The sequence below is a fragment of the Thunnus maccoyii genome, chromosome 6 (assembly GCF_910596095.1).
Source record: "Thunnus maccoyii chromosome 6, fThuMac1.1, whole genome shotgun sequence".
In the NCBI taxonomy this organism is placed as follows: Eukaryota; Metazoa; Chordata; class Actinopteri; order Scombriformes; family Scombridae; genus Thunnus; species Thunnus maccoyii.
Genome location: NC_056538.1, coordinates 13637031 through 13659436, shown reverse-complemented (window position 1 = coordinate 13659436; position 22406 = coordinate 13637031). Strand labels below are relative to the sequence as shown.

General features: G+C 39.2%; 1 protein-coding gene across 4 annotated transcripts in view; it reads left to right on the top strand.

The window, feature by feature from the left end:
• The window catches only part of megf6 (multiple EGF like domains 6), a 61726-nt gene that overhangs the window by 9294 nt on the left and 30026 nt on the right, over window positions 1-22406 (top strand). For all 4 annotated transcript variants that reach the window (XM_042415122.1, XM_042415119.1, XM_042415120.1 and 1 more), the window contains exons 5-12: window positions 12749-12871; window positions 16950-17072; window positions 18331-18456; window positions 18891-19013; window positions 19799-19921; window positions 21300-21437; window positions 21580-21702; window positions 22192-22314. In XM_042415122.1, the coding sequence (XP_042271056.1) occupies window positions 12749-12871; window positions 16950-17072; window positions 18331-18456; window positions 18891-19013; window positions 19799-19921; window positions 21300-21437; window positions 21580-21702; window positions 22192-22314 (1002 nt within the window). The remainder of the gene's footprint in view (window positions 1-12748; window positions 12872-16949; window positions 17073-18330; window positions 18457-18890; window positions 19014-19798; window positions 19922-21299; window positions 21438-21579; window positions 21703-22191; window positions 22315-22406) is intronic.

The following is a 22406-nucleotide window of genomic DNA, read 5'->3' as shown; positions in this document are numbered from 1 at the left end:
TGGGATAAAAGCCACTGCAGCTTCTGGAAGAATGCATCAGACCTTCCAGTAATGGATACAAACTTTGCAGAACCATTAAACATCAGCCATGAAACAAGAGCCAGCTTTTGATTGTTCAGTTTTAGAAAAAGATTAAAAAAGAAAATTCGTTGACCACCAAAGTGCATGTTCAGATGATTTTCTGCCACACTGAAAAGGTAGACAAAGTTTAAAAGTATAACTTTTCCTCTGGGAAGTTTTTAAACGCCAGGTCGCTTGTTTTTCCAACCAAAGCTGCTGTAAAAAAAGTACAATATATTGTTTTTTTCCACATGCAATGTCTGCCGCAGCTGTTCCACTTTCAGGATTATTTTTTATTACTGACAGGAAGCTGAAGCTGACAACCCGTTGGAAGCTGAACATTGAAGTCTTGTGACTTGTGATTCGACTCAAGCGAATATACCACACGATCAGGTTGAGGAGGTCCGTGATGCACGAGGAGAGGCTGTATCATACTGTAAAGATAACCATAGATCTGTCTAGGAAAACACTGACACTAAGATGGCTGCACTTGTCATATTGCTTTTGTTAAGCCCTGTGTGCCTCCTGTTTTAATTCCTAAAGTCTGCCATCAGCTGTATGGATGTAGGACATATGTGAAGACACAGGCTTGAAGGTAGCTGGCCTGACAGGCAGACACACTTGGCAACACAAGTGCTACATGCCTAGCATAGCTATCAGAGGAAGAAGCTCATTAGAACCCTAATGGCTGCCATATGGCAGGGAAGTTCTCACACACTAAAAAAGCACACCCTCATCTCAAATGCATTAAGGCACCACCATTGTTTACCAGGTTAATGCTGAGTGGGTTGGAGCTAATGGTCTGTGTGATTGACCATGTGCTCTCAAGACTCACTGTGAGATTCCTACAGTAGCAGTGGAGCACTCTCAGATTAAAGGGGTTCATCCTCCTTGAACTTGGGCTGGCTATGCCCATTTAGGTTTAGGAAAATAAGCTTGTGAAAGGGAAATGAGTGGTGGGGATCCCTCAGTTGATCTTCATTGGGCAAGTGGGTATATTAGTCTTCCTCACTTTCTCAATAACAGCCTTTCTCACTGATCTGAGTATGTGTCGTAATCTTTTTACCTTCATCTACCTATCATCATACCTAACCTAACCACTGATTGTCTGACTTTTCGACCTGCAATGAAGTTGTCTGGCCATAGAACAAGGGAGTGAAGATGATGGTTTTTCAATATGAGCTTCTTTATTGCCATTTTTTGTTCTTCTAGGAACATGCCATATTTCCCTTTTGTTCTTTTGAAAAAGGCTGTTATAGAGCTGAGTTAGCTAACCCATGGTGTACCATGTGGACTGACATACAAACATCATTCATTTTTAACCTGACACAATCCTGAGTACAAGATGCATACATTTTCATTTTTGGGTCAAGTACTATACATTAGTGGAATAGGTTACAAACAGTGGGAAATATATATGAAGCTGTGTAACTGTGTGTTACATGACATTTCTCTTCTTCACATTGTGCTTTTATGTGTCATGGCTAAATTTATGGACTTGGATTAAGTCTTGTCCAAGATTAAAATCAGTTTTCAATGGTACTTTTTACAGAACAATCATCCTCAGAATGAATCATGCTTAATCAATGTCTGTGAAACCAACCCTTTTTTATGCTTCGACATGCCAAGTAGTCCTAATACCTACAGAACATAAAGCATATAAATCTACAACCCTGTTTCATTCTTTCTGTGGAAGACATTTTCTGTCTATTGGGGAACCAAACAGGAATGGCTTTTCCAGATGTAGAAGGACCAAGTAGACAGGGGCTCTCATCGAGAGATGGAGTAAAAAGGTAACACAAGACTTGTGGAGCAGGTGTCCTGCAGCTTTATGTCACACAAAATTAAGAAGTAGGGTAAATATCATATGTTGTGTTTTTGAATATCATGTTTGTTCATTAAGGTGGTATATCATGCTTTTTGTGATTTTGTGTTATTTTTATACTTTTTCGATGTCGGATGTCTGTGTTAAAAAACTTAAGGTGAACATATTTAAAAATACTCCCGGAAAGTCAAAAGCCCAGGATTCAATCTGCTTTGCAATCTTCGTTTGCAGTGTTACCCCTACTTCCTCCTCGTGATGACATGAGATTGTTCGCCCATTGTTCGTTGCTAAGGTTGTTGCTAAGGTTGTTCCATGGGTTGTATTTGTATGTATTTGAGAAGTTTCCATTTCGAGTAATGAACAAGAAAAAGAAGTGAAATCCTACTACTACTGTTTGTTTACGTAACCTCTGGAACAGCCCAAAGCTGGCCAAAGGCTGAACTGAAGGGCTGTGTAAAGGGTCAATATAAGATAAATAAAGAGTTTTTGAACTGTAAATCATACAAAGATATTCCAGTAGAGCCCCAGTATATAAATATAGACCTGGACTTAAATGTGCATGATATATTAAATGAAAAGAAATCTGTTGATTTTAACTCATTCTTAGACTACAGTGGTTCTTAAGACAGTGTGATTAATAACTGTGCAGACTTCACCTTCACACACATGTGTGAGTAGACGCTTTCTTGCACTTCCTCTAAAACTCACTGAAGCCCATGCATGGAATACCATCTCAGGTGTAGAAGAAGTTATGTTGTTGCAGTTCATTGTATTATTATCAATGTTCCATACAAAGGAATATGAAATTATGTGGTGATCACTTATGTTCGTGATATAGGAGGATACAAAACGTTTTGTATCCTCCTATATCTTTAATTCAGTGCTCAATGTCAAGTGATGTATGCACTTCAGAGGGCTAAGTGTGAAACCCGTATCCAAGGGCTGAAATTGTACGTTTACAAAAACAGAGCAGCACCCAGTTTTCATAAGTCAAGTCATTTGTCCTGCGCTGGGGAAACAAATTAAGTTTTATTAATGGTATAAAAAAGCAAAAGAGGAAAAATATGTGCGCAGCAAGTGAAGAAACTGAAGAGATTGTCCCATCTGATTCAAACACACAGTCTCTAAAAATCCTTATTATATTACTACATAAATTCTGTGTTGAAGAGACAAATGGGAAACATGTGAGCTGCTGGGGTTGAGGTAGCAGACGCACGCGACCATGTGCTTCAAAATGTGTATGATTGCTGGCTTTTCACACACACTACAGTGAGAAGAGAGAGGATTACATGTTGTCTCACAGCTCCCACCTTGATCAGTTGTATTAACATATCCAGTAAAACACTCAAAATTAGACTCTTCACCATCCAACACGCTCTGTCTATTATTGCATGCTTGAATGAGGACCTAATGACAATTGCCATTCTTCCCAAATGTTAAAAGCTGTGATTGATTGTATCCCTTTCTTAAGCTAGCTGTCCACTTCATTCAGTGCAACATCTTGAAAACAATCTCACTTTTGTCCCATCTTTATTTGCCACTGAGCTGATTGTCGAAGCTCACTTTCTTCTCTGTGACAGGTTCCTTAAAGCTCCTCAGCTGTCCATGAATGACCTTTGACCTTTGGTCTACTTCACAGGGGCTTGTGTTTTCCTAACGGCACTTGATGGGCATGTATTTCCTCAGCTAAAATGCTCTTTAAAGTAACCAAAAAAACAAATTGTGCAACTAATTCTCTGTCATGGTAACCTCCTACTGCCTGACTAGTTTTTACAAATTTATTTGGGGTTATTGGTTTAAATCTGAGTTTGTAGAAATAAGCACCACTGAAGTCAATCAAGTATCCCCCCAAAATATAGCCCGGGGTAGAGCAAAGTTACACAGTTAAGTCTTTGCATTTTGTTGAGTGGATAAATGCATACATATGCATAAATATTCTCAAGACAAATTCAAACACAGAAACAAAATGGTAAATGCACACTTCATGGCAGCAAAGCAAGAAAAGGTGTAGTTCTCCAGAGCCAACAAACAAAACGTTTGGTTGCCTTGGCTAAAAAAGAAATTCATAGAACTAATGGAGCAAAGGAAATGGGAGATGGGAGTGAAACTGTCACATCATCAGGTGGAACTTCTTGAATTATTACAGTTCATTGCCAAACTGCAGTGATTTTACAGCTTTATTGGCGCTGCTGCTACAGTCTCTCTGATATTCAACAGAGCAATCAAAGACTGTTTCCTGTTATGACATTTCTCATTTAGTGTTGTAATATCAAATATCTTGTCTACTTTTGGTAATATGTCATTTTCAATTAAATAGAAAAGCTTGCAAAACCAGTGTCATTGTTGAGGCATATGTTTCTTCTGTATGTTAAGTTTTGGTTTACGATGATTTTAAAGCCAGCTGTAATAATAGACAAGTTGATATTAGTTTGGTAAGTAGCATTCCTTTTTTTACTGATTCCATTTGTTACAATAGAAATGTGGGAATAAAGACTTAGCGAATGTAGGAAATACAAATCATTCCTTTCCGAGTTTCAAATTCCATCTAGCAAGGAAGAAACAGTAAATCACTTAAGGTCTGAGTATCACTTACGACCACTGAGGTCTGACATCTGAGCCTCCACATTCATTGAACAGCGATGAGAGACATGCCGTGCAGCTGAGGCCTGCTGATTCAGTTATTGATCTTCACTTGCATGTTCTAATGTTTTTAACATGAGGAGAAGGGACACACGGTTGCTTCATCTAATGTCCAAGTACTTCAAATAGCTTTTTTTAAGGGAGGAAGAGCACTGGTGTGCTTGCTCATGGGGGAATGTTGGGTCTCTGTAAATAATATTGCATAGAGTACAGTCAAACCTGCTCTATATGAAAAGTGCCCTGAGATAACTTCTGTTATGAGTTGGTGCCATATAAATAAAATTGACTTTACTTGGCTGGTCCTTGGAGAAATTGGAAAGAGGAGATACTGTACTGTAGAGGACAAGCTATGCCAATAACACCTGATGAGATAAGCAGGAATCAGTGGCCGCTGTTTGTCAGCAGAGAACACAAGATCATTCGAGCAGCTGTCTGTTCTCTCTGTTACCTGATGGGAAACTATTATCACCCCATTCATAAACCAACAGAGCACTTTCCATTTGACTCAGAACTATATATTATATTTGTCAACATAAATCAATGCACTTGTATTAGAATAGTGTTCCAGAGTTGTATATCAGACATGATTTTAAAAAAGAATTTAAGATAGCATGTAGTTAATGTGTGTTAGTGTCAGAGAAAGTCTGAGAGAGAAAGTGATGGAGAAAGTAGAAGGGTCCTATACTTTCAGGGTTATAAGTGTTCCCAAAGTTTAAAAAAAGAAATACTCTCTGTTGAGGTAAGTGGTTTGTGTCATCTATCCTGTCAGTGTATCAGTAAGATGAAGATTGATGATCCGGATTTGTAGTATGAAACTCAGAGGCCACACGAGGGAGTCAGGACTGCTGAATATCGAGGAAGAGCGTCCAGGTGTTTGACTATCAGGGGATCTGAGGCTGAAGGGAGCACTATGTAGGAGAGTCAAGGTGCTTTATAGCATTTCTAATACACTATGTTTATATGTGCAAACAGTAGGTGAAAACTTTGTTTCTGGTGGGTGTCAACGTTCATCATCTAGTGTCCTGAAATATGTGTGCTCAACAGAAACCTTGGGGAAGTTTCCCCCAAAACACCGGAAGGCATCTTTGCCAAAATAATGAGGATGACTGTAGTGGTTTGAAAATGCCATATTTTGTCTTTGAGACCTTTTATCTTGGAGGATAAAAGGTCTCCTAGTGACATTGGGCAGGTCTATGGAGACTTACATAAATAATTGCATGCATACTTGCTTGCATCCACGTGTACTTATATCATGCGGGTGGCCTTTGTACTTATAACCTGATGCACCAGATGGTTTGTTCCACAGAACCATCTGAGAAGTTGTCCATGGAAACTGTTTGAAAAAGGGCAGGCACTTTCAAAAAGTAGGTGATTGGATGAACCATCTGTCTATCACCATCTATCACCGTCTTACCTTGCAAGACAGCTGGATTCACGAGATAGCGCGAGAATCCTCATAGGATGCTGATTGGTGCATAACTTGAAGCCTGACAAGATGGATTCTCGCGTGATCTCATGATCTTGCGAATCCAGCTGCCTTGCAAGGTAATTTGTAGTATTTCCTAATGCACAACAACTGAATCTTGGCAGAAATGGTGATATTAATGTGCCAGGAGTTGCTGTTCAGATTCAAAGTCAAATATGATAGTTTCCAATGAATAAAACTGCTAGCTTGAGTTGTGGGACTCGTTGTTAACCTGTTTGTCTCTTGGTTCTTAGAGACAGCAAGGGGCTATTTACAGGTACATGTATAATTAGATTTACTGGGTGGGTTAATGAAGTAATAAACCACTCAAGGCCAAAGTTCACAGTGAGCATCTGAGAATTGCTGTCATGCATGAGGTAAAAACAGAGCCATATCTGGGAATATATATGATTACTTTTCTACTCTAAGACTCCAAATTCTGTACAATATTGATTAAAAATCATACAAAACTAGATTCAAAATTAAGATAATCCTTGAGATTTTAACCACATGTCTGTTGATTCCATAGATTGGAAAACACACGAATAAAGCATCTAAAGTTGAGGTTTGGGTTTGGGTGTATGGCTTTGTCAGTCATTTGAGCCTGAAACTCCTATTTGGGTAACACAGGGGAGTGTTGGCAGAGCTGACATGAGTTGTAGCGACCACCACTGCTGTGTGTGATAGGTTGAAAGGAATTGACAGTCCACAGCAAAATCCTCTTTAAGTGTTAATATCTCCCTATATACAAACTGAAAATAGCTCTCAAGAATGCAGAGAATTTGTAGGTTTTCCCGGTCACTTCAATAGAATCACTTTTCCTAGAGTGAGATTATTCTATTTAACACGTCATAACACAGGCAATTTTTTTTGTTATTGCCCTATGTCAATCAACCAAGAAGAAGAAATTGTTTCCATTTTTTGATTTGAGCACTGAAGAAAGCCTTGTCTTTACATCAGTGTTTTTTACCATGGATTGTTTTGGAAGTATTAAAAAGGTCTTAAAAGTCATTGACATTGAATTATCTTGGCTTCAGAGCAAATCTATTCAGCAGATTTCATCCAGCAGTTTAACGTACTGTATTTCTGCATATTTTAGTGACATTTTCATGAAGTTCATTCTCTTGTAATTTCTATACCCAGAGAAAAGTGATAATCGCCATTTAAAGATCTATTCCATGCTACAAATTAGCTCTGTTCTTGACCTGCTTCACTCAGATTGCTGTAAAACCACTGGGGTATTGTTTTGGCTGCATACACAGCAGATCTATGTTCAGTAAATCTACTTATATTTCCTTCTATCTTTAGTGACCAATCCCTTAAGTCTCTCAAACAATGATACATTCTATAGTTAAATCTTTTCTTGAAGGTATGGTCCAAGAGTCAGCTTACTAACAATCTAGACTCTCTGTCATATTTAAGCGCTTCTGCTTCAGCATTATGTTCACTAGATGACTGTCAGCGCAGCACAGGGACGCAGAGCATGACTGATGACTCTCATGAAAGGCCAAGCCACAAAGTCAAAAATAGCTAAATTCTGAAACCGGGATCGTTAAACTGTGCTGATGTATGTCTCTGTTTGAGGTTTGAGTTGGAGAAACATTTTCTTTGAGGTTACAGTTAAAATTAAAGCTGCAAGCAGCGTTGAACGGGTCCTCGCGCCTCCGTGCACGGCAAGCTGCAGCGCAGTCGAAGGGCTTCTGTCACGGGCATGCAGATGTCTTCAGACCCGGGCTGTTTTCAGACAGTGCAAAAAGGAGATAAACATCACTTCCTTTGTCCACTGTTTTGCCTGCTGCTGGGGCTGCTTCGCTGCTATTTCGTGGGGGGCGCTATTCAGCCAGTTTGCATCACTGATAAAATATTGTCATGTAGACGTGTTCAGGCCGGGACTCTTATCAAACATGTAAAGTTTGGTGCAGACTGGAGCATGTACAATAAAGTTATAGCAACTTCCTCTGTCATGGCGAAGCATCAAATCTCAACGGTGTGAGGATTGCAATTTTCTGCAGGGTGAGACATGTCTGTCTTGCTCACACCTGTGGCATCAAAATTATGCAAGTTTTGAGCCCATTCACTTGAATTTCAATTAGTAAACTGAAAACTCCTGATGAGTGTGTGTGGAAAACAAATTAATTTCCTAATTTTCATCAAGTTTATTTTCAGAAAAGTAAAGACTTTAAACCCACATGACCTGGTCAAAGTTTGATTGAAATGTGTACTGTCAGGTGTGTAGAGACAATAAGTAACTGCAGCTGGACACAGAAAAATACTCATATATTTGAATGGAGAGTGTGAGCGAACCGCTAGGTGCTTGGGCCCTAATAAAGGAAAAACTGCAGTACAGAGCTACAAATTTTAGTTTCGATTTTATTTTTCTGCAGCACTTTATCACTAAACTGTCACTCTCACTCAATGAGCTCCATTCAACCCCCACACCCACCCATCCCCCCACCTCCTATTCTCTCTCTCTCTCCCTCTCAGTTGGAGAGGAGAATGTCACTCTTCTTGTGAAATATCCTCATAAATCCCATGACTTTGGCCAAATCCTACATTAAAAATCACATTTTTTCAATTTCGTCGCGAATCCATTGATACAGGTTTCAAAGTGGTCAGACTTAGTTTAGTTAGTAATGGTTTAGACATCAGAACCATTTGTTTGACACAAAGTCCATGCCTAGAGATTGCCTCCCCATTGGTTTACATTGTAAGGTGCGATGTGGCACTCCAGCTTTCGGGGCTTACAAAATCTAAACCGTTCGAGTTATTACAAAGTTTTTAATAATTTTTGTTCAGCACAGTGTCATAAGTCATGTATTCAAGTTTGAATACAATACCATTAACGCCCTAGGAGGAGATAGCGTTTATTCAAGGTCCAAAATCGGCACAAAGTCATACTTTGATGGGTGAATTGTGGACTTCCTGTTGGATTTAGGTCAGGGGTGTCAGTGTATGATTTGTAGGTCTTGATGAGACGAATAATTGAGTTTTGGTTCGATCTCTCTACGACATTCCTATGGGCCGTGGCGGCCATATTAGTGACATAGGTGGCACTATAAAGCACATTTTGGCACTGATAATTTTTACATTTTATCAAATAATTCACCAGACCTGATGTGCATGCCAAATTTGGTGAGTTTTTGAGCATGTTTAGGGGGTCAAAGGGTTGAAGTGGCAGATTAATAAAGAAAGAAGAAAGAAAGAAAGAAAGACAGAAACAGAACAGATACAAGAGGGTCTTCACCCCTTTGGGGCTCAGGCCCTAATAAGAAGAAGAAAGAAACAAACACACGAAATACAATAGGGTCTTCGCCCCTTTGGGGCTCAGGCCCTAATAAGGGTTATCCTTAGGATTGATAATAACTTCTGGCAGTGTAGTTTGGTCAGAAATAAACAACGGCGAAGACATGAAAGGCATCACTTGACATGTATCTGAGAACAGCTTATGACTTACTGCAGAGTAAACATCATGTGAATCTGAATTTTGAAATGTCTTTACAGGGACAAGAAATGTTGCTTTAAATGTAGTTCCTCTCTCTGCTTGGCAACTTGATGATGGCCAATGTCCTAGAGCTCATTAGGGCTCTCAGGAGCTGCGGGTTCAAAGCGGGCATGTGTGCAGGACCCTGAGGTTAAGGGACGTATCACCTCCCTATGAGTTAATGAAAAGTGCAGAGCAAGGTTGTGTCTCTGTGTGACTGTGTGTGTGTATATGCATTTTTTAGGTTTAGACAGGTTTCTTAGATCCCCCCTTGTGAAGGGGAGCATGCTGAGACTATTTGAGTTAAGACTTGTGAAGGCCAAGGCAGGGTAATCAGGAGTTGAAAAGCTGCAGTGAGCATTGTCACCATCCCATTAATGGCCTCCAATACCCATCCACTATGTCTTTGCTGAGATTAATGTTAGACAAAAAAGCACAAGAAGTCGATTATTCCTTAAGTTTCTAAATAAGAACAATGGAAAAACTTTCACAAAGACAGGAACCAGGAGAACAGCTAAGTCTTAAAATTTAAACAAATTTGCACCGTCTATTGCCTTCTATAGAAATTCCTGAAACAAAGTCTATCTCTAGATGACCCTGATAACCCTGCCTGCCCTTAGAAACCAAGCATGGGTGTGGCCTGATAAAGAAATATGGCGACCCATCCTTAGTTTCTGAGGTCCTGCAGAATTCTTCAACTTGAATTTAAGGCCAAGTTACCAAAAATGACACATACTCATTTAACTATATGACAAACATTTTTTGCAGTGGTCATAGTTTCCTTGCTTTTCTCTTCTGGCAAAGTTTCTGATGCATTACCTGCTGCAGAATCAGGAAACAAAGTATATTTGTCATCACTACTGTAGAGGAGAAACATTTGCTCTGTGAGCTTCATTTCAGCTGCTCTTATGGTTTATTTCACCTACTGTGAAAAAAATGCATTCATATGTCCCCCTCTACCACTAGATATGTGAGAAATACATGTGTTTGTAATAAATTTAGCACCACTGGTCAAAACTACTGTGCATTGCATCCCATCAATTAAACTGATCCAAATAGAGTACCGATAATGCATCTCTCATGGTCAGCTGGAGACAATCTTCCCCTAATGCACTGCTGTGGTTTTGTGCCATTTTCAGGCAATAGCTCTGTCCTTATCTCTCTCACATACTCTTTTTATCAGTGTACTTTTTGCATATGTTTACTCATGTGGACATAGGAGACAGAGGCATTATTAGACATTTTATCTGAGCAACAAGGGCTGTTTTTCATGTCCTCTTGTCTGTTTACAATACTGGTCAAGTTGCTCCATGGTTGCTCCACTTTCTTGGGGAAACAGATGAAATACAGTGTAGAGAGGACTGAAAAGTCCCCGAATAGTCCAGCAGGAGAATACTGACAATGCCCTGAGACTGCTCTCATTTAACTTGTTAAGACAGAAATTGTTTTCAGGTTTTTTACCAGAGGGGCCTTGGAGCACATCTACTGTATGTTGACTTTTGCTTATTGGCAATGTATTTAACTGTATGTGTTTCAGATTAACCTTTGCATAAATACCTAAACACCAGGGGATTCAGAGGATGGGACATTATGCTACTACTATTGTGCCCACAAAACCCAAACAAAATGTTTTTTTAAAAAAAAAAAAAACTTAATTAGAGGCTAGGTAATGATAAGATGCACGTCCTTGTTTATTAGAGAAGAGCCAGGGGCACTTGTGGGTGACTTTCACAAACTATCAGTACTCTGACACACCATGAATATATAGGCAGGCCATGATTTGTCATGTGCTCTCAATCCATACAAACAAGCTGTAAAGAATGCTGCTCTGTCTGTCTACTGTCTCTCTTTCCAAATTGCTTCTGCACGCTGAAATGTCCTGTTATTCAAAGATTAGCAAACTATTGCTTGATGCACAGCTAAGGGGTCCCATTAAATCTTTTAACAGATGAGAACAAAGTCCTGAATAACTTTTCCTTTCCCTTCTGTTACCTTAGTCTTCTTTGACAGGGGGTGTCCATGCAAGTGCAATGCATTTCTCTGTCACCATCTCCTTTTTCAGAACGAAACGTACAACAGTGTATCATCTGTGAAATGTTTGGCCACGTTGCTGCCACGTAGACTGGAACCACAGCAGCAAAAGCAGCAGTTTAGTAAGGATACAGTTTATACAAGGATCTTTGGGGAGTAAATGGAACACTGGGTCTAGGAATGTTTAGCATTTAGCCTTGCCTTTCACACAAGAGAATAACCATTTTTATTGGAAGTGATTTCTAGAGAAATGACTCATTCATCCTCCTCTGACAGACAATAAAGATTCATCTGACTTAATTTCAATACACTTACCATTTCCACATTTAAGAGATGTTTGAAACAATATCAGGAGTACAAGCTTAAATACCTTTCCAAATTTTGCAGACACCAACAGTGACAATAAGCAAACATTTTAGTTCTTGTCTGCTGTAAGTCTTTAGCAAGACATCAATCTGATATGAAAATAATGCTTGTAGACATATTTTTGTGGTGATGCACACTTGATTGGAATCATTATACAACCTCAGAACAAGGAGCCTGAGGATTGTTTGCTGAGCACAAGGGCTAAAGCAACCTGGAAACCATTTCACCCTCAGAGACTTTAGAAAGGGAAACCCATGAAAACAGTTCTTACACTCAACCAAGTGAGTAAACAAAAGACTTACTTGGAAAAAGCTGATTAGATTTAGATGAAAGCTAATGATGTTTTTAAGTGCTGGCAACTGTTTCATAAAGTGACGAGGTAGCAAAAGTCAAAAGATTTGAAAACGTGGTTGTTTTTTGGTCTAGATACAAAGAATTCTGAATCACAGTCTTGATTGCTGAACCACAGCATATTGGAAGATACAAGTTACAGTTTCTTCTGGTCCTTTTACTTGCCTCCAGGAGTTCTCTGGTCCTTAAAGGTTGGCAACAGACTCAGTAATGACAGTTTGGTTTTTAGCTATGGGAGTCCAATGACATCAAAGCATTTCTGTCATAGAGATTGCCTCGAGAGGCAGCTGGGTCATGGCCTACAAAGTGATGAGGGAAAATAAACTCAGTAAAGGTTTTTGAGATTTCCTCTCAACTTAAAGGGGAAATAACTAAACAACACAGGAAGGAACCCTGCAAAGAGCGAAAAAGGTTAAAGCTGAAAGGAGGCCAGAAACCTTTCTGTCCTCCTTACAATTGATGTGGTTGCAGTGTTTTGTGGACTGTGCATTATGTCAGTAAAACTGGCCAGTTAATCCTTTCCTTTCAGATGTTAACGAATGTGAAGTGGATGAAGGCGGCTGTGAGGGGTACTGTTGCAACACCATTGGCAGCTACTACTGCAAGTGTCCTGAGGGCAGTAAACTGGGGCCAGATGGCAAGGCATGTCACGGTAAGATCTGGATATAGCTGATATGCACAAACACAGAAACAGATTGTAGGAGGCTCTCTGCTCAGCTGGGGCTCCCTGTACTGTTTTATGAATGGGAAAATTCTTTAATCCCAGAAAGAAAATGATTTTACTTGTTGTTAAAAATGCCTTTTATGTTCTTTTAAACAAACTAAAAATATCACACATAATGCATATTATAACATGCCTTAAATGGACAAAGCAGTAAAACAGTGGAAGGGTGGCAAGTGGAGGACTAAACTAACACAAACTCTTTGAACTAGGTTTGATTAATTTTACTCTCTCTGAGTGTTAACTGTAGTCTGAACTGTGTATTTAGAGTAATCTTATGTTTCCATTAGAAGGAGCAGAAAACATGCGCTGAAAGAGATGGAAAAAAAGCTGTCTTCAATTCTGCAGTCCAGCTGTCACACAGGGTGGTCAACACAACATCAATGTTAAATTTGGGAGACAATTTAAACATTTCAATTCTTTTTCTTTTTTTTTTATTTTGTGAAAATAGCAATTAGCTATAGACACAGGTTCCCATATTCAGTAAGAAAACACCACTGCTGTGAAATTTGGACAACTTCTCTACAAAAATACCGATAAGTAGACAAGTCAGCTTTAAAAAAGTTTTATTATGAAACCCATTAGCCAGTATTTTTATCAGTAAAAAAATAAACACAACCCTCTTTACCTCAAACATCCTCTTCCCTACAGTGGTAGCCAGCTTTCCTGCCTCAATTTCATTGTAGTTGTAAGACAGTTAAAGTTAAAGGCATCCTGTGGAGCTTCCATTATAAACACTTTCTTGATGCTTTTCTCTTCTTCTCTTTTGCTTTTATTTGTACATGCTACTTTTTGTGTTACATTACTGCCAACCAATAGTCAATGTGCATAATTGGACTCTGTCCTTGGTAGAAATGTGTATCACATCACCCCTGTTCTTGTGCTGTACATGTGCATCTTCATGTGCATTGGGGGAGCATGAGATACAAACCACTAGTGTAGGTACCTTTAATGCATGTGTTTTGCTTGTCTGTGTCTGAATACACTAAATAGAAATTTCCAGATATATGAATTAGAAAAGAAAGAATAATTTTACCAACGTCCAACATTTTTATACCACACTATGCAAAATAGTTATTTAAAAAGATGATTTCCATCCATATTCCAGATGCATGAAATGTATGTGTGCCTGAACATTAGGTCAAAATCACCCATTATTATGAATGCAATGACCCTTAGGATTTTGCAGAAATATTTGTAGGTCATTGAATTGGAATTCTCTAGCTTAGGTTGACCTACTGAAGGTTAACTGTCTAGACTCCAGGCTTTAAAGGCCTGAGCCAACCACACAGTCAGCACATGGTTTCTAATAACTTCTCTTGTTAGACAGCATACTTTCTCAGTTTGGCTGTCTCATCTGACAAAAATATACCCAAGTGAGTGTTGGGCACTGAAGCCCATTTGTTCCTCAGAGCTACAGGTGTGAACAAGTGCCCCTGACCTTTGACCTTTAAGACAGGATATTGTCACTTAGTAATAATTGAAAGTCTGAGAGCTAACCCACTGGAGAGGACAAACGGAAGAAGCCTCAGCAGCTGTGAAATTGTTCTTTTAAAGGTTTTTGTGTGAATTGTATGTGTGGTCGTATTTATGGGGAAGTACGGTGAGTTTGAAGTCCACAAGAAAGAAAGAAAAACAGTGGGTTTTTGTTTGGGACTTTCAAAGCTGGTATCTCCCTCTGGAAACTGAGAGATAAGTGAAACTACTTCCTTTGACCACTTGGAGCTTTGAATCACCCTTCTGCACTTCTGTTGCTCATCTGAACATGTAGTAAAATTTAAAGGAATCTGTCGTTAAAGTAAACACATATGCTATGATAAACCCTATAAGATAAGGTGACGCGGATACATTTTTGTTTTCACACCAGAGTGCCTCAGATCCTTTTGTTTTTTGTAAATTCACTCGCTGTGGTTCTAAAGACCAGCTGTTGATTTCCTTCTTCTGTGCCACTAAAGTACGGCTCCCAAATGTTTGGTCTGCAACTTTGTCTAGTTGTAGATGCTAGCTCAGCAGCTCAGCTTAGAGCCAGACGATGTCACACGATACCATTCAGACCTCATGCTTCTCGACCTCCGACACCACTCCCGCCACTGCTGCCACACACACACCACCTCACTCACTGGTGAAAAGCAGCCATTGTGTGTCTCCCATTGAAATCCTCTCACATGAGGAGACCAATAAGTATATTAACCTTGACAAACCTCCCTCTGCGTCTGTTGTTTAATGGCTGCTAATGTGTTAAAGTAAAAAAGAGCCCAGAATAATGGGCCGGTAATGATTATGTGATTTTTTTTGTGTAGGCATTACTTGTTTTAGCACTCAGGCAAATTCCTAAATAAACTGAGCAAATAGGTAATAATTCCTTTAACCTGATCACACTAATATGCAGGGTATGAAAAGGATTCTTTTGCTTGCAAAAGGCCTCCACTTTGACACCCCTCCTCCTCTTAGCTCCTATTACTGGACTCAAGCTAATTAAAATAGTCTTGAGATTGTTTTGGGGAAGGCTTTTCCCACGGGTCCGGAGAGGTGAAAATGCTGAGAAAGGGTGCACAGACACACATGCACAAGGAAACATGCATGCAAACTATTTTAAAATTATTTCTTATATTTGCAGTACTTGGGAAGTGCTTTGACCTGTAAGGAACCTAAATGATGGTAGCGTTGCATGCTCAAATAAGCTGAACCACATGTTCCCAGTGTTTTACACACCCACTCGCCACTCAAAAAAAAAAAAAGAAAACATTTGCAACACTGTTTTGCCCTCCCTGCACACATCTCCTCTGTCATCACTGTTGCAACTGAAAAAGCCCCTGAAAGTTAGAGATGACAACCAGGAGGAGGATGGGAGGATGTGTGATGTGTTGTCCAGATGTGTAGTAAAGCCACATTGTCCTTGAATGGAGTGTTCAGGTATGTTGTCTACTGAGCTCGTCTGTCTCTGTGGAGCATGAGTTTCAGTCTGACACACATGCAGCCATATGGACCCTCTGCTGAGGAAGTCTCTCCTGTACAGGAAACACATTGATTGCATGCATACTACTGCACAAACAACATGATAAGCCATTCATCATTCATCCCAAAGACCCAATGCATGCATATTCTTTCCTAGAGGAGTTAGAACACAAAGTCAATATGTTGTTTCAATGCTCGAGCAGGTAGTCATTCACTGTCTTTGCACATTAGCAGGGACAGACAGGTCTTTGTATTTTCCTTAGTGGCAGTGGGACTTATTATATACATGACAGCTGAACTGTGAACTCAATACTCAAAACAAAATTTCTGCAAAAAGGTGAATATGGAAATTTTTTTTGATCAAATTACACAACTACAACTCTTTAAATCGTTAATACTAAAAATGTGTTTCTCATTTTCCTTTATTTGGCTCACTGCAGATGGAATGCTTAATTAGACCACCCCAAAGGTTTTTTTTTAATACTTTTTGCTGGCATTTTATGCCTTTATTATAGGGACAGTGTAGATATGACAGGTAATGAAGGGGGAGAGTGATGGGGGGCGACATACAACAAAGATCCGCTGCAGGATTTGAGCCATGGATGTTGCGGTTATGTGGCATGTGTCTAAACCAGTAGGCTACTGGAGCACGCCAAGACCACCTCAAAGTTGAATGTGAGACTTTATTAAGGATGTAATAAATGTCTTGTTTCTAAAATGCTGCTCAATTTAGGCTTCCTTTCAGCTTCTCATTAAAGTATTATTTTCCCACAAGCTCCAGTGACAGTTTTAACACAAAAGATGACTTAAGCAGAGAGACAATTTATGAGCTTTCGAACTGTGCCGTGTTCATGACTAGCAAGCTTGTAAATTAGGTCTACAACACAGTCACACAGGCATTCTCAACATTCCTAAAGAGTCTATGTTTTAATGTCTGCTGTATTGGTTCTAATTGTGAACTCTTGTGTTTTATGGAAAGATCTTGTACTGTGAATGAGTAGTTTTCTTAATGAACATTTGTCTGTATGTGTAAATATGTATAACATGTGTTCAGATGTAAATGAGTGTGCAGTGCTCAATGGAGGATGCCAGCAAACATGTGTCAACACACCGGGCTCTTATCACTGTGAGTGCAGCGAAGGCTTCCGCATGCACACTGATGGTCGGACATGCATTGGTAAGCACCAAACAGACATATTTATTTCTATTTATATTATCACACAGAACAATGCAATTTAAAAAAATATAATATAATATAATATAATATAATATAATATAATATAATATAATATAATATAATATAATATAATATAATATAATATAATATAATATAATATAATATAATAAATATTTAAGGCTTTATTGTGTATGATTTACAATCTATTCACTAACATCTAAAAGAGCATCTGGGTTTTTTATTCTGACAGCTGAAAGTGTCATCATGCTAGTAAACCTCTAAAAATGCATGAAATCATCACCACCACCACATCCACCATTTTTAAAAAATCTGACTTTTTCAAAGCTTTATGTTTCTTCATGATACAAACATGACAGAATGTTGATCTAATATGACAACCAACACACATTTGAGATTTTCTCACGTACCCCATTGTGTGAAAATTAGAGTGACCATGTGGTTCCTGTTGGTCCTCATTAGACTTGATTCACACCTTGACTTGTTTCTGGCTTATTTCCAGATCAGTCAAGTGTGAAAGAGAGAATATCCCCATATCTGTATTTGAATGAATGTGATAACTCTTAAAAGAATAGAGGTGTTGAGCTTAAGTGTTTAATTCCAGTGTGTAGTTGGGAATTGTAATGTGATTTAAAAGGGGAGGTGGTAAAGTACTTTTAGCCCCATAAAAATTGTAGGTAATGAGAGAATTTGTTACTTGCTGAGCTCCTTCACTTCTTTTTGGTCTTATTTCTCTCTCTTTATACTCATACATTTGCCAACTTTAGCTTTGTGGTGGAGGACAAGGATAGAAGCAGCGGGATAGCTAATTGTGTCTGTTGAAGTCATCAGTGTTAAAAGCCAGCTGTTCTCTCAGTTTTACAGCACTTCTGTGTCATCATGTCTGTGTTTAGAGCACCCAGAAGGCACACGGCTGATATTCATATTTGGCACATCATTAAATCACAGGAGTAATGGGATGGAAAGATCATTATAAAGTAACCAGGGGTACCCATTGGACCTGGCTTGAATATCATTTTCCAGTTTCCAGCCTTTACCCAAGTGTTTTCCATAATTACACGGCTGCAGAGTTCGAGGTGTGAAAGCCACTTTAGATTGCCAACAGACTCAATTATATCTGTCGTCTTTTGTGAGTTCAGGTTTTAAATGTCCTATAACTGGTCAGAGTTTTACAATTGATCCTGTAATTTGATACCTGAGTTTATTTACCATGTATGTTTGTGTCTCTTTTGCTTTCAAGCTGTGAATTCTTGCTCTGTATTGAATGGTGGATGCGAGCATAAGTGTGTGGACATGGGGAACAATCACTATAAGTGTGAGTGTCGAAGGAACTACCAGCTAAAGAGAGATGGGAGGCACTGTGAATGTAAGTTATTTCCCATCAGATGTTTTCAACATGCAGGAATATGTCATACATCACAGTTAAGCATACTGAGTTACAGCAGAGTTACAGCAAAAGTTTTGTGGCTCCTGGTAGAGTGTAAGGTAGGAAGATGTAGAAAATGGATTTGAGAGGCAGATATGTCACTGTCACAGTCACTGTACAGTAAAGAGCAGGGATTCTGATTTCTCCTCCTGGATTTTAACATATATTTGTTAAGTATGTTTTACTTTTCAGATATCATATCCATAAAACAGAGGAAGCCGCACATGCAGGAGTCACATTTAGAAGTTTAGGAATGAGAATTAAAACAGCCCTTATGAACTAACTAGAAAGGTCATGGAATCACTTGCTGGGCTAACTTGACTTTGTTTTTGTATATGTGTGTTCGTCACTCTCTGTGTGTTTGTGTGTGTCAGTGAGGGACCCCTGTGAGGAGAGGAATGGAGACTGCGCCCAGCTCTGTCTTTCAGAAGGTGGCCGGGTTCAGTGCAGCTGCCGACCTGGTTTTACATTGGCTGGAGATGGCAAGAACTGTGAAGGTGAGAAATCAGATATAAGAACACAAAATGTTGAAGAGCAGATAAGAATGTGCTACAGTTTAAGAGAGTAACATTTATGATTATTCCACAAGTTACAGCCACACTAAACCTCCCCCTGAAAGCAAATCTGCTCCACTACAGACCTGTATTGATTTGAGAAGCTGCTGTTGGAAACTATTATCACAACCCATCTCACTAACATTTAGTGTTCCTCCTATGGCAGAGAGAAGAGGTCAGAGTAATCTGAGCTGTCTGAAGTATTTGCTATATTGTTCTGAAATTTTCTCTACATATCCAGTTTTTTTGGGAGCATTCTTTTGTAATGTATTATCCTATAGTGTCAGAAACCAAGCTCTAAACAAAAGCATTATTCATTACAGGCTTGTTTTGATCTCAGCCCCTTACTAGGTTAGTTAATATATGAAATGGAACGACTGTGTCAGTGTGTACGTGTGTGTAAATGTGTGTTTGATAATCGCCCATGCCTTTGTGGTTGTGAGAGTCAACTGCAACTTGGCCAAGAGGGTCAGGTTACATAATTCAGGTCAAAGATTTCAGGACAAGAAGACATATTTCAATTTCATAAACTCTGAAATACTCTAGACCTTGACTTCAATCTGAGCTAGAGATATATTCTTGTGTCTTGCAACATCCTAAAACAGAAAAATTATTGATATGAATTGTTGATGACTTTCTTATGCTCATGGGATCTTATTTTTTTCAGTCTCTTTGTGTGTCTATATTTATATGCATTATCTGTGTGTGTTATTATTTGTCTCCTTTAGACATTGATGAGTGCAGTTCAGGTCAGGCCAAGTGTTCCCATGGCTGTGTCAACATGCTGGGCTCCTTTAGCTGTGTGTGTCTTCCTGGTTTTGAACTCGGTGCTGATGGCAAACAGTGCTACCGTAAGTAAAGACAAGAGTTCACTCTATTACAGTCAGGATTACAGCAGAAATTAAATTGATCCCTTCCACAATTTCAACTTATTGTTCAACACATTTCATAGTGCAGACGACCAAATACCCTCACAACAACTCAATGGCAGCTTTTCTGATAGCAAAGAGTTACAATGTGGGGTTCCTCAGGGCAGTTGCTTAGGACCTCTCCTATATTCTATATTTACAAATGATGTCCCATCAGTATTACATAAAGCAAGAATGGTTATGTGTGCAGATGATTCAACTATGTACAGTGCAGCATTAACATATCAAGAGCTAACTGGTGTACTGAGCACTGAGCTCAGAACAGTGGCTGAGTGGGTAAGCAAGAACAACTTAGTGCTGAATATTTCTAAACCAAAATGTATGGTGTTTATACCTAGACATGTGCTGGTCAGTAATTCTCAACTAAGTTTACCACTTGGTGGAAAGCCAGTAGAACAGGTTTTAAAAAACTAAGCTATTTGGCATTTTGTTGGATGCTAGACTTATGTGGACTGAACACATTGATAATATAGTAACTAAGACACCTTTACCAGGAAATTTTCTAGGTATGTAACATCAAGCATTCTGAGCCAAGTGATCCAAGCTTTAGTTTTGTCACACCTTGAGTACTGTCCAGTCATTTGGTCATCTGCAGCTAAGAAAGATCTAAAAACTCAAACTCGCTCAAAACAAAGCCACTAGTTCTCCCAATACGCACAAATGTTTTCCAAATGCACAGAAATCTCTCATGGCTTCCTGTAGAGAACAGATTACAATCTAGTCTTCTGATCTTCTTCAGGAATGTCCTAAATGACAAGAAACCACAGTATTTTTTCTGACCAAGTAGTCAGAACATAATTATCTGACCAGAAAGGCCAGTTTAGGATCTCACCTAGACCTAGGACAATCTAAACTAAATTGAACTAAATTAAACTAAACTAAACATAAACATTTCGAATTTGATAAGAAACATAGATAGCAAGTGTCCCTCTAACTTGCATGCATACTTGCAATGCACAAATTCTCCCCCTTGAAAACATTAAGGGGGATAAGAAAGCATTATGGAACAGCAATAAAGATACACCTGATAGAGTACATCAAAAAGTCAAGTCATATTAGGTGCAGTATAACCACAGAAGTACTCTTAAAAAACAGAAGGTAATGTCCTTTACCTCTCTAATTCCATTGTAATGTACACTATATTTGTGCTTGTATTTTTTCCTCTCATCTGTGGCCAGTAATTACAAGACTGGAACAAACCAAAATAGTTCTCATTATCCAGAAATGCCCCATAACGTTGTTCTTATGTTTCAGCTCTGGTTATGCATTGTAGTTGTGGTTTTGGTCCTCTCTACTCCAGGCATTGAGATGGAGATCGTCAACAGCTGTGAGAAGAACAACGGAGGTTGCTCTCATCACTGTGAGCACACCACCAACGGTCCCCTCTGCTCCTGCAACAATGGCTACCAGCTGGACCAGGACGGGAAGACCTGTGTAGGTAAGAACTTCTCTCAGTAACGTGTTCCTTCTTTGATTTCTGTCCTCTTTCACTATACTTTCACTATCATTCACCTTCTGATCTCTGTTTCTTTCTGTCAATCTGGTGAAACCAACTGTGTATCACTGTGTGCCTTCTTCAGATAGCGATGAGTGTTTCAGTGGGGAGTCCTGCTGCAGCCACTTCTGCAGAAATTACCCAGGCGGGTATGAGTGCAGCTGCAGAGCAGGCCACAGACTAAACCCAGACGGCTGTGGCTGTGATGGTAAGAGTGCTAGATTGTTAGCAGATTACCTAGTCTGGTGCTTTTTAGTGTTTTCTATGTTGTGGCACAATTGTGCAGGACACAAATTCCCAAAGCACATAATTGATTGTTCATAAATGAAGCTTTTCAAAGCCATTTCAGAACAAACAATGAAAAGCAGAACATTTTGTTCATCAAGAAGCAACCAGGGGACAGGATGCAGTCTCGAGCAGCAGTCAGATGAATAACAAGGCGAAAATCACAATCTGCATTAGAATATATGAAAGAAGCCAAATCAGTTGAGGATACTGAAGTGAAATGTATTCAACTGATTGGAGAAACATGAGGTACACCTGAGCACACTCCAGCACAACCTGCTATTGAACTCCACATACTGTACATCACCAGTAAAAACCTGTCATGTGCAACCTCCCCTTGTCTACATTTAATTATGCTGTCATTTCCCTGTCAATCTCACAGCTGTGTGTTGTTTGCGTATTATTGTTATAGACATTGATGAGTGCCTGGCAGAGACCTCAGGCTGTGAACACTACTGTGTCAACACACTGGGAACATATGAGTGTTTTTGTCGACTGGGCTTCCGCTTGGATCAGGATCAGCACTCCTGCATCTGTGAGTATTTGTCTCATAGTTATCCTTGGATCCAATAGTTATGTCTTTATTTAATGTGTTTGCACACAGAAATCCATTATCGAAAATGAGAT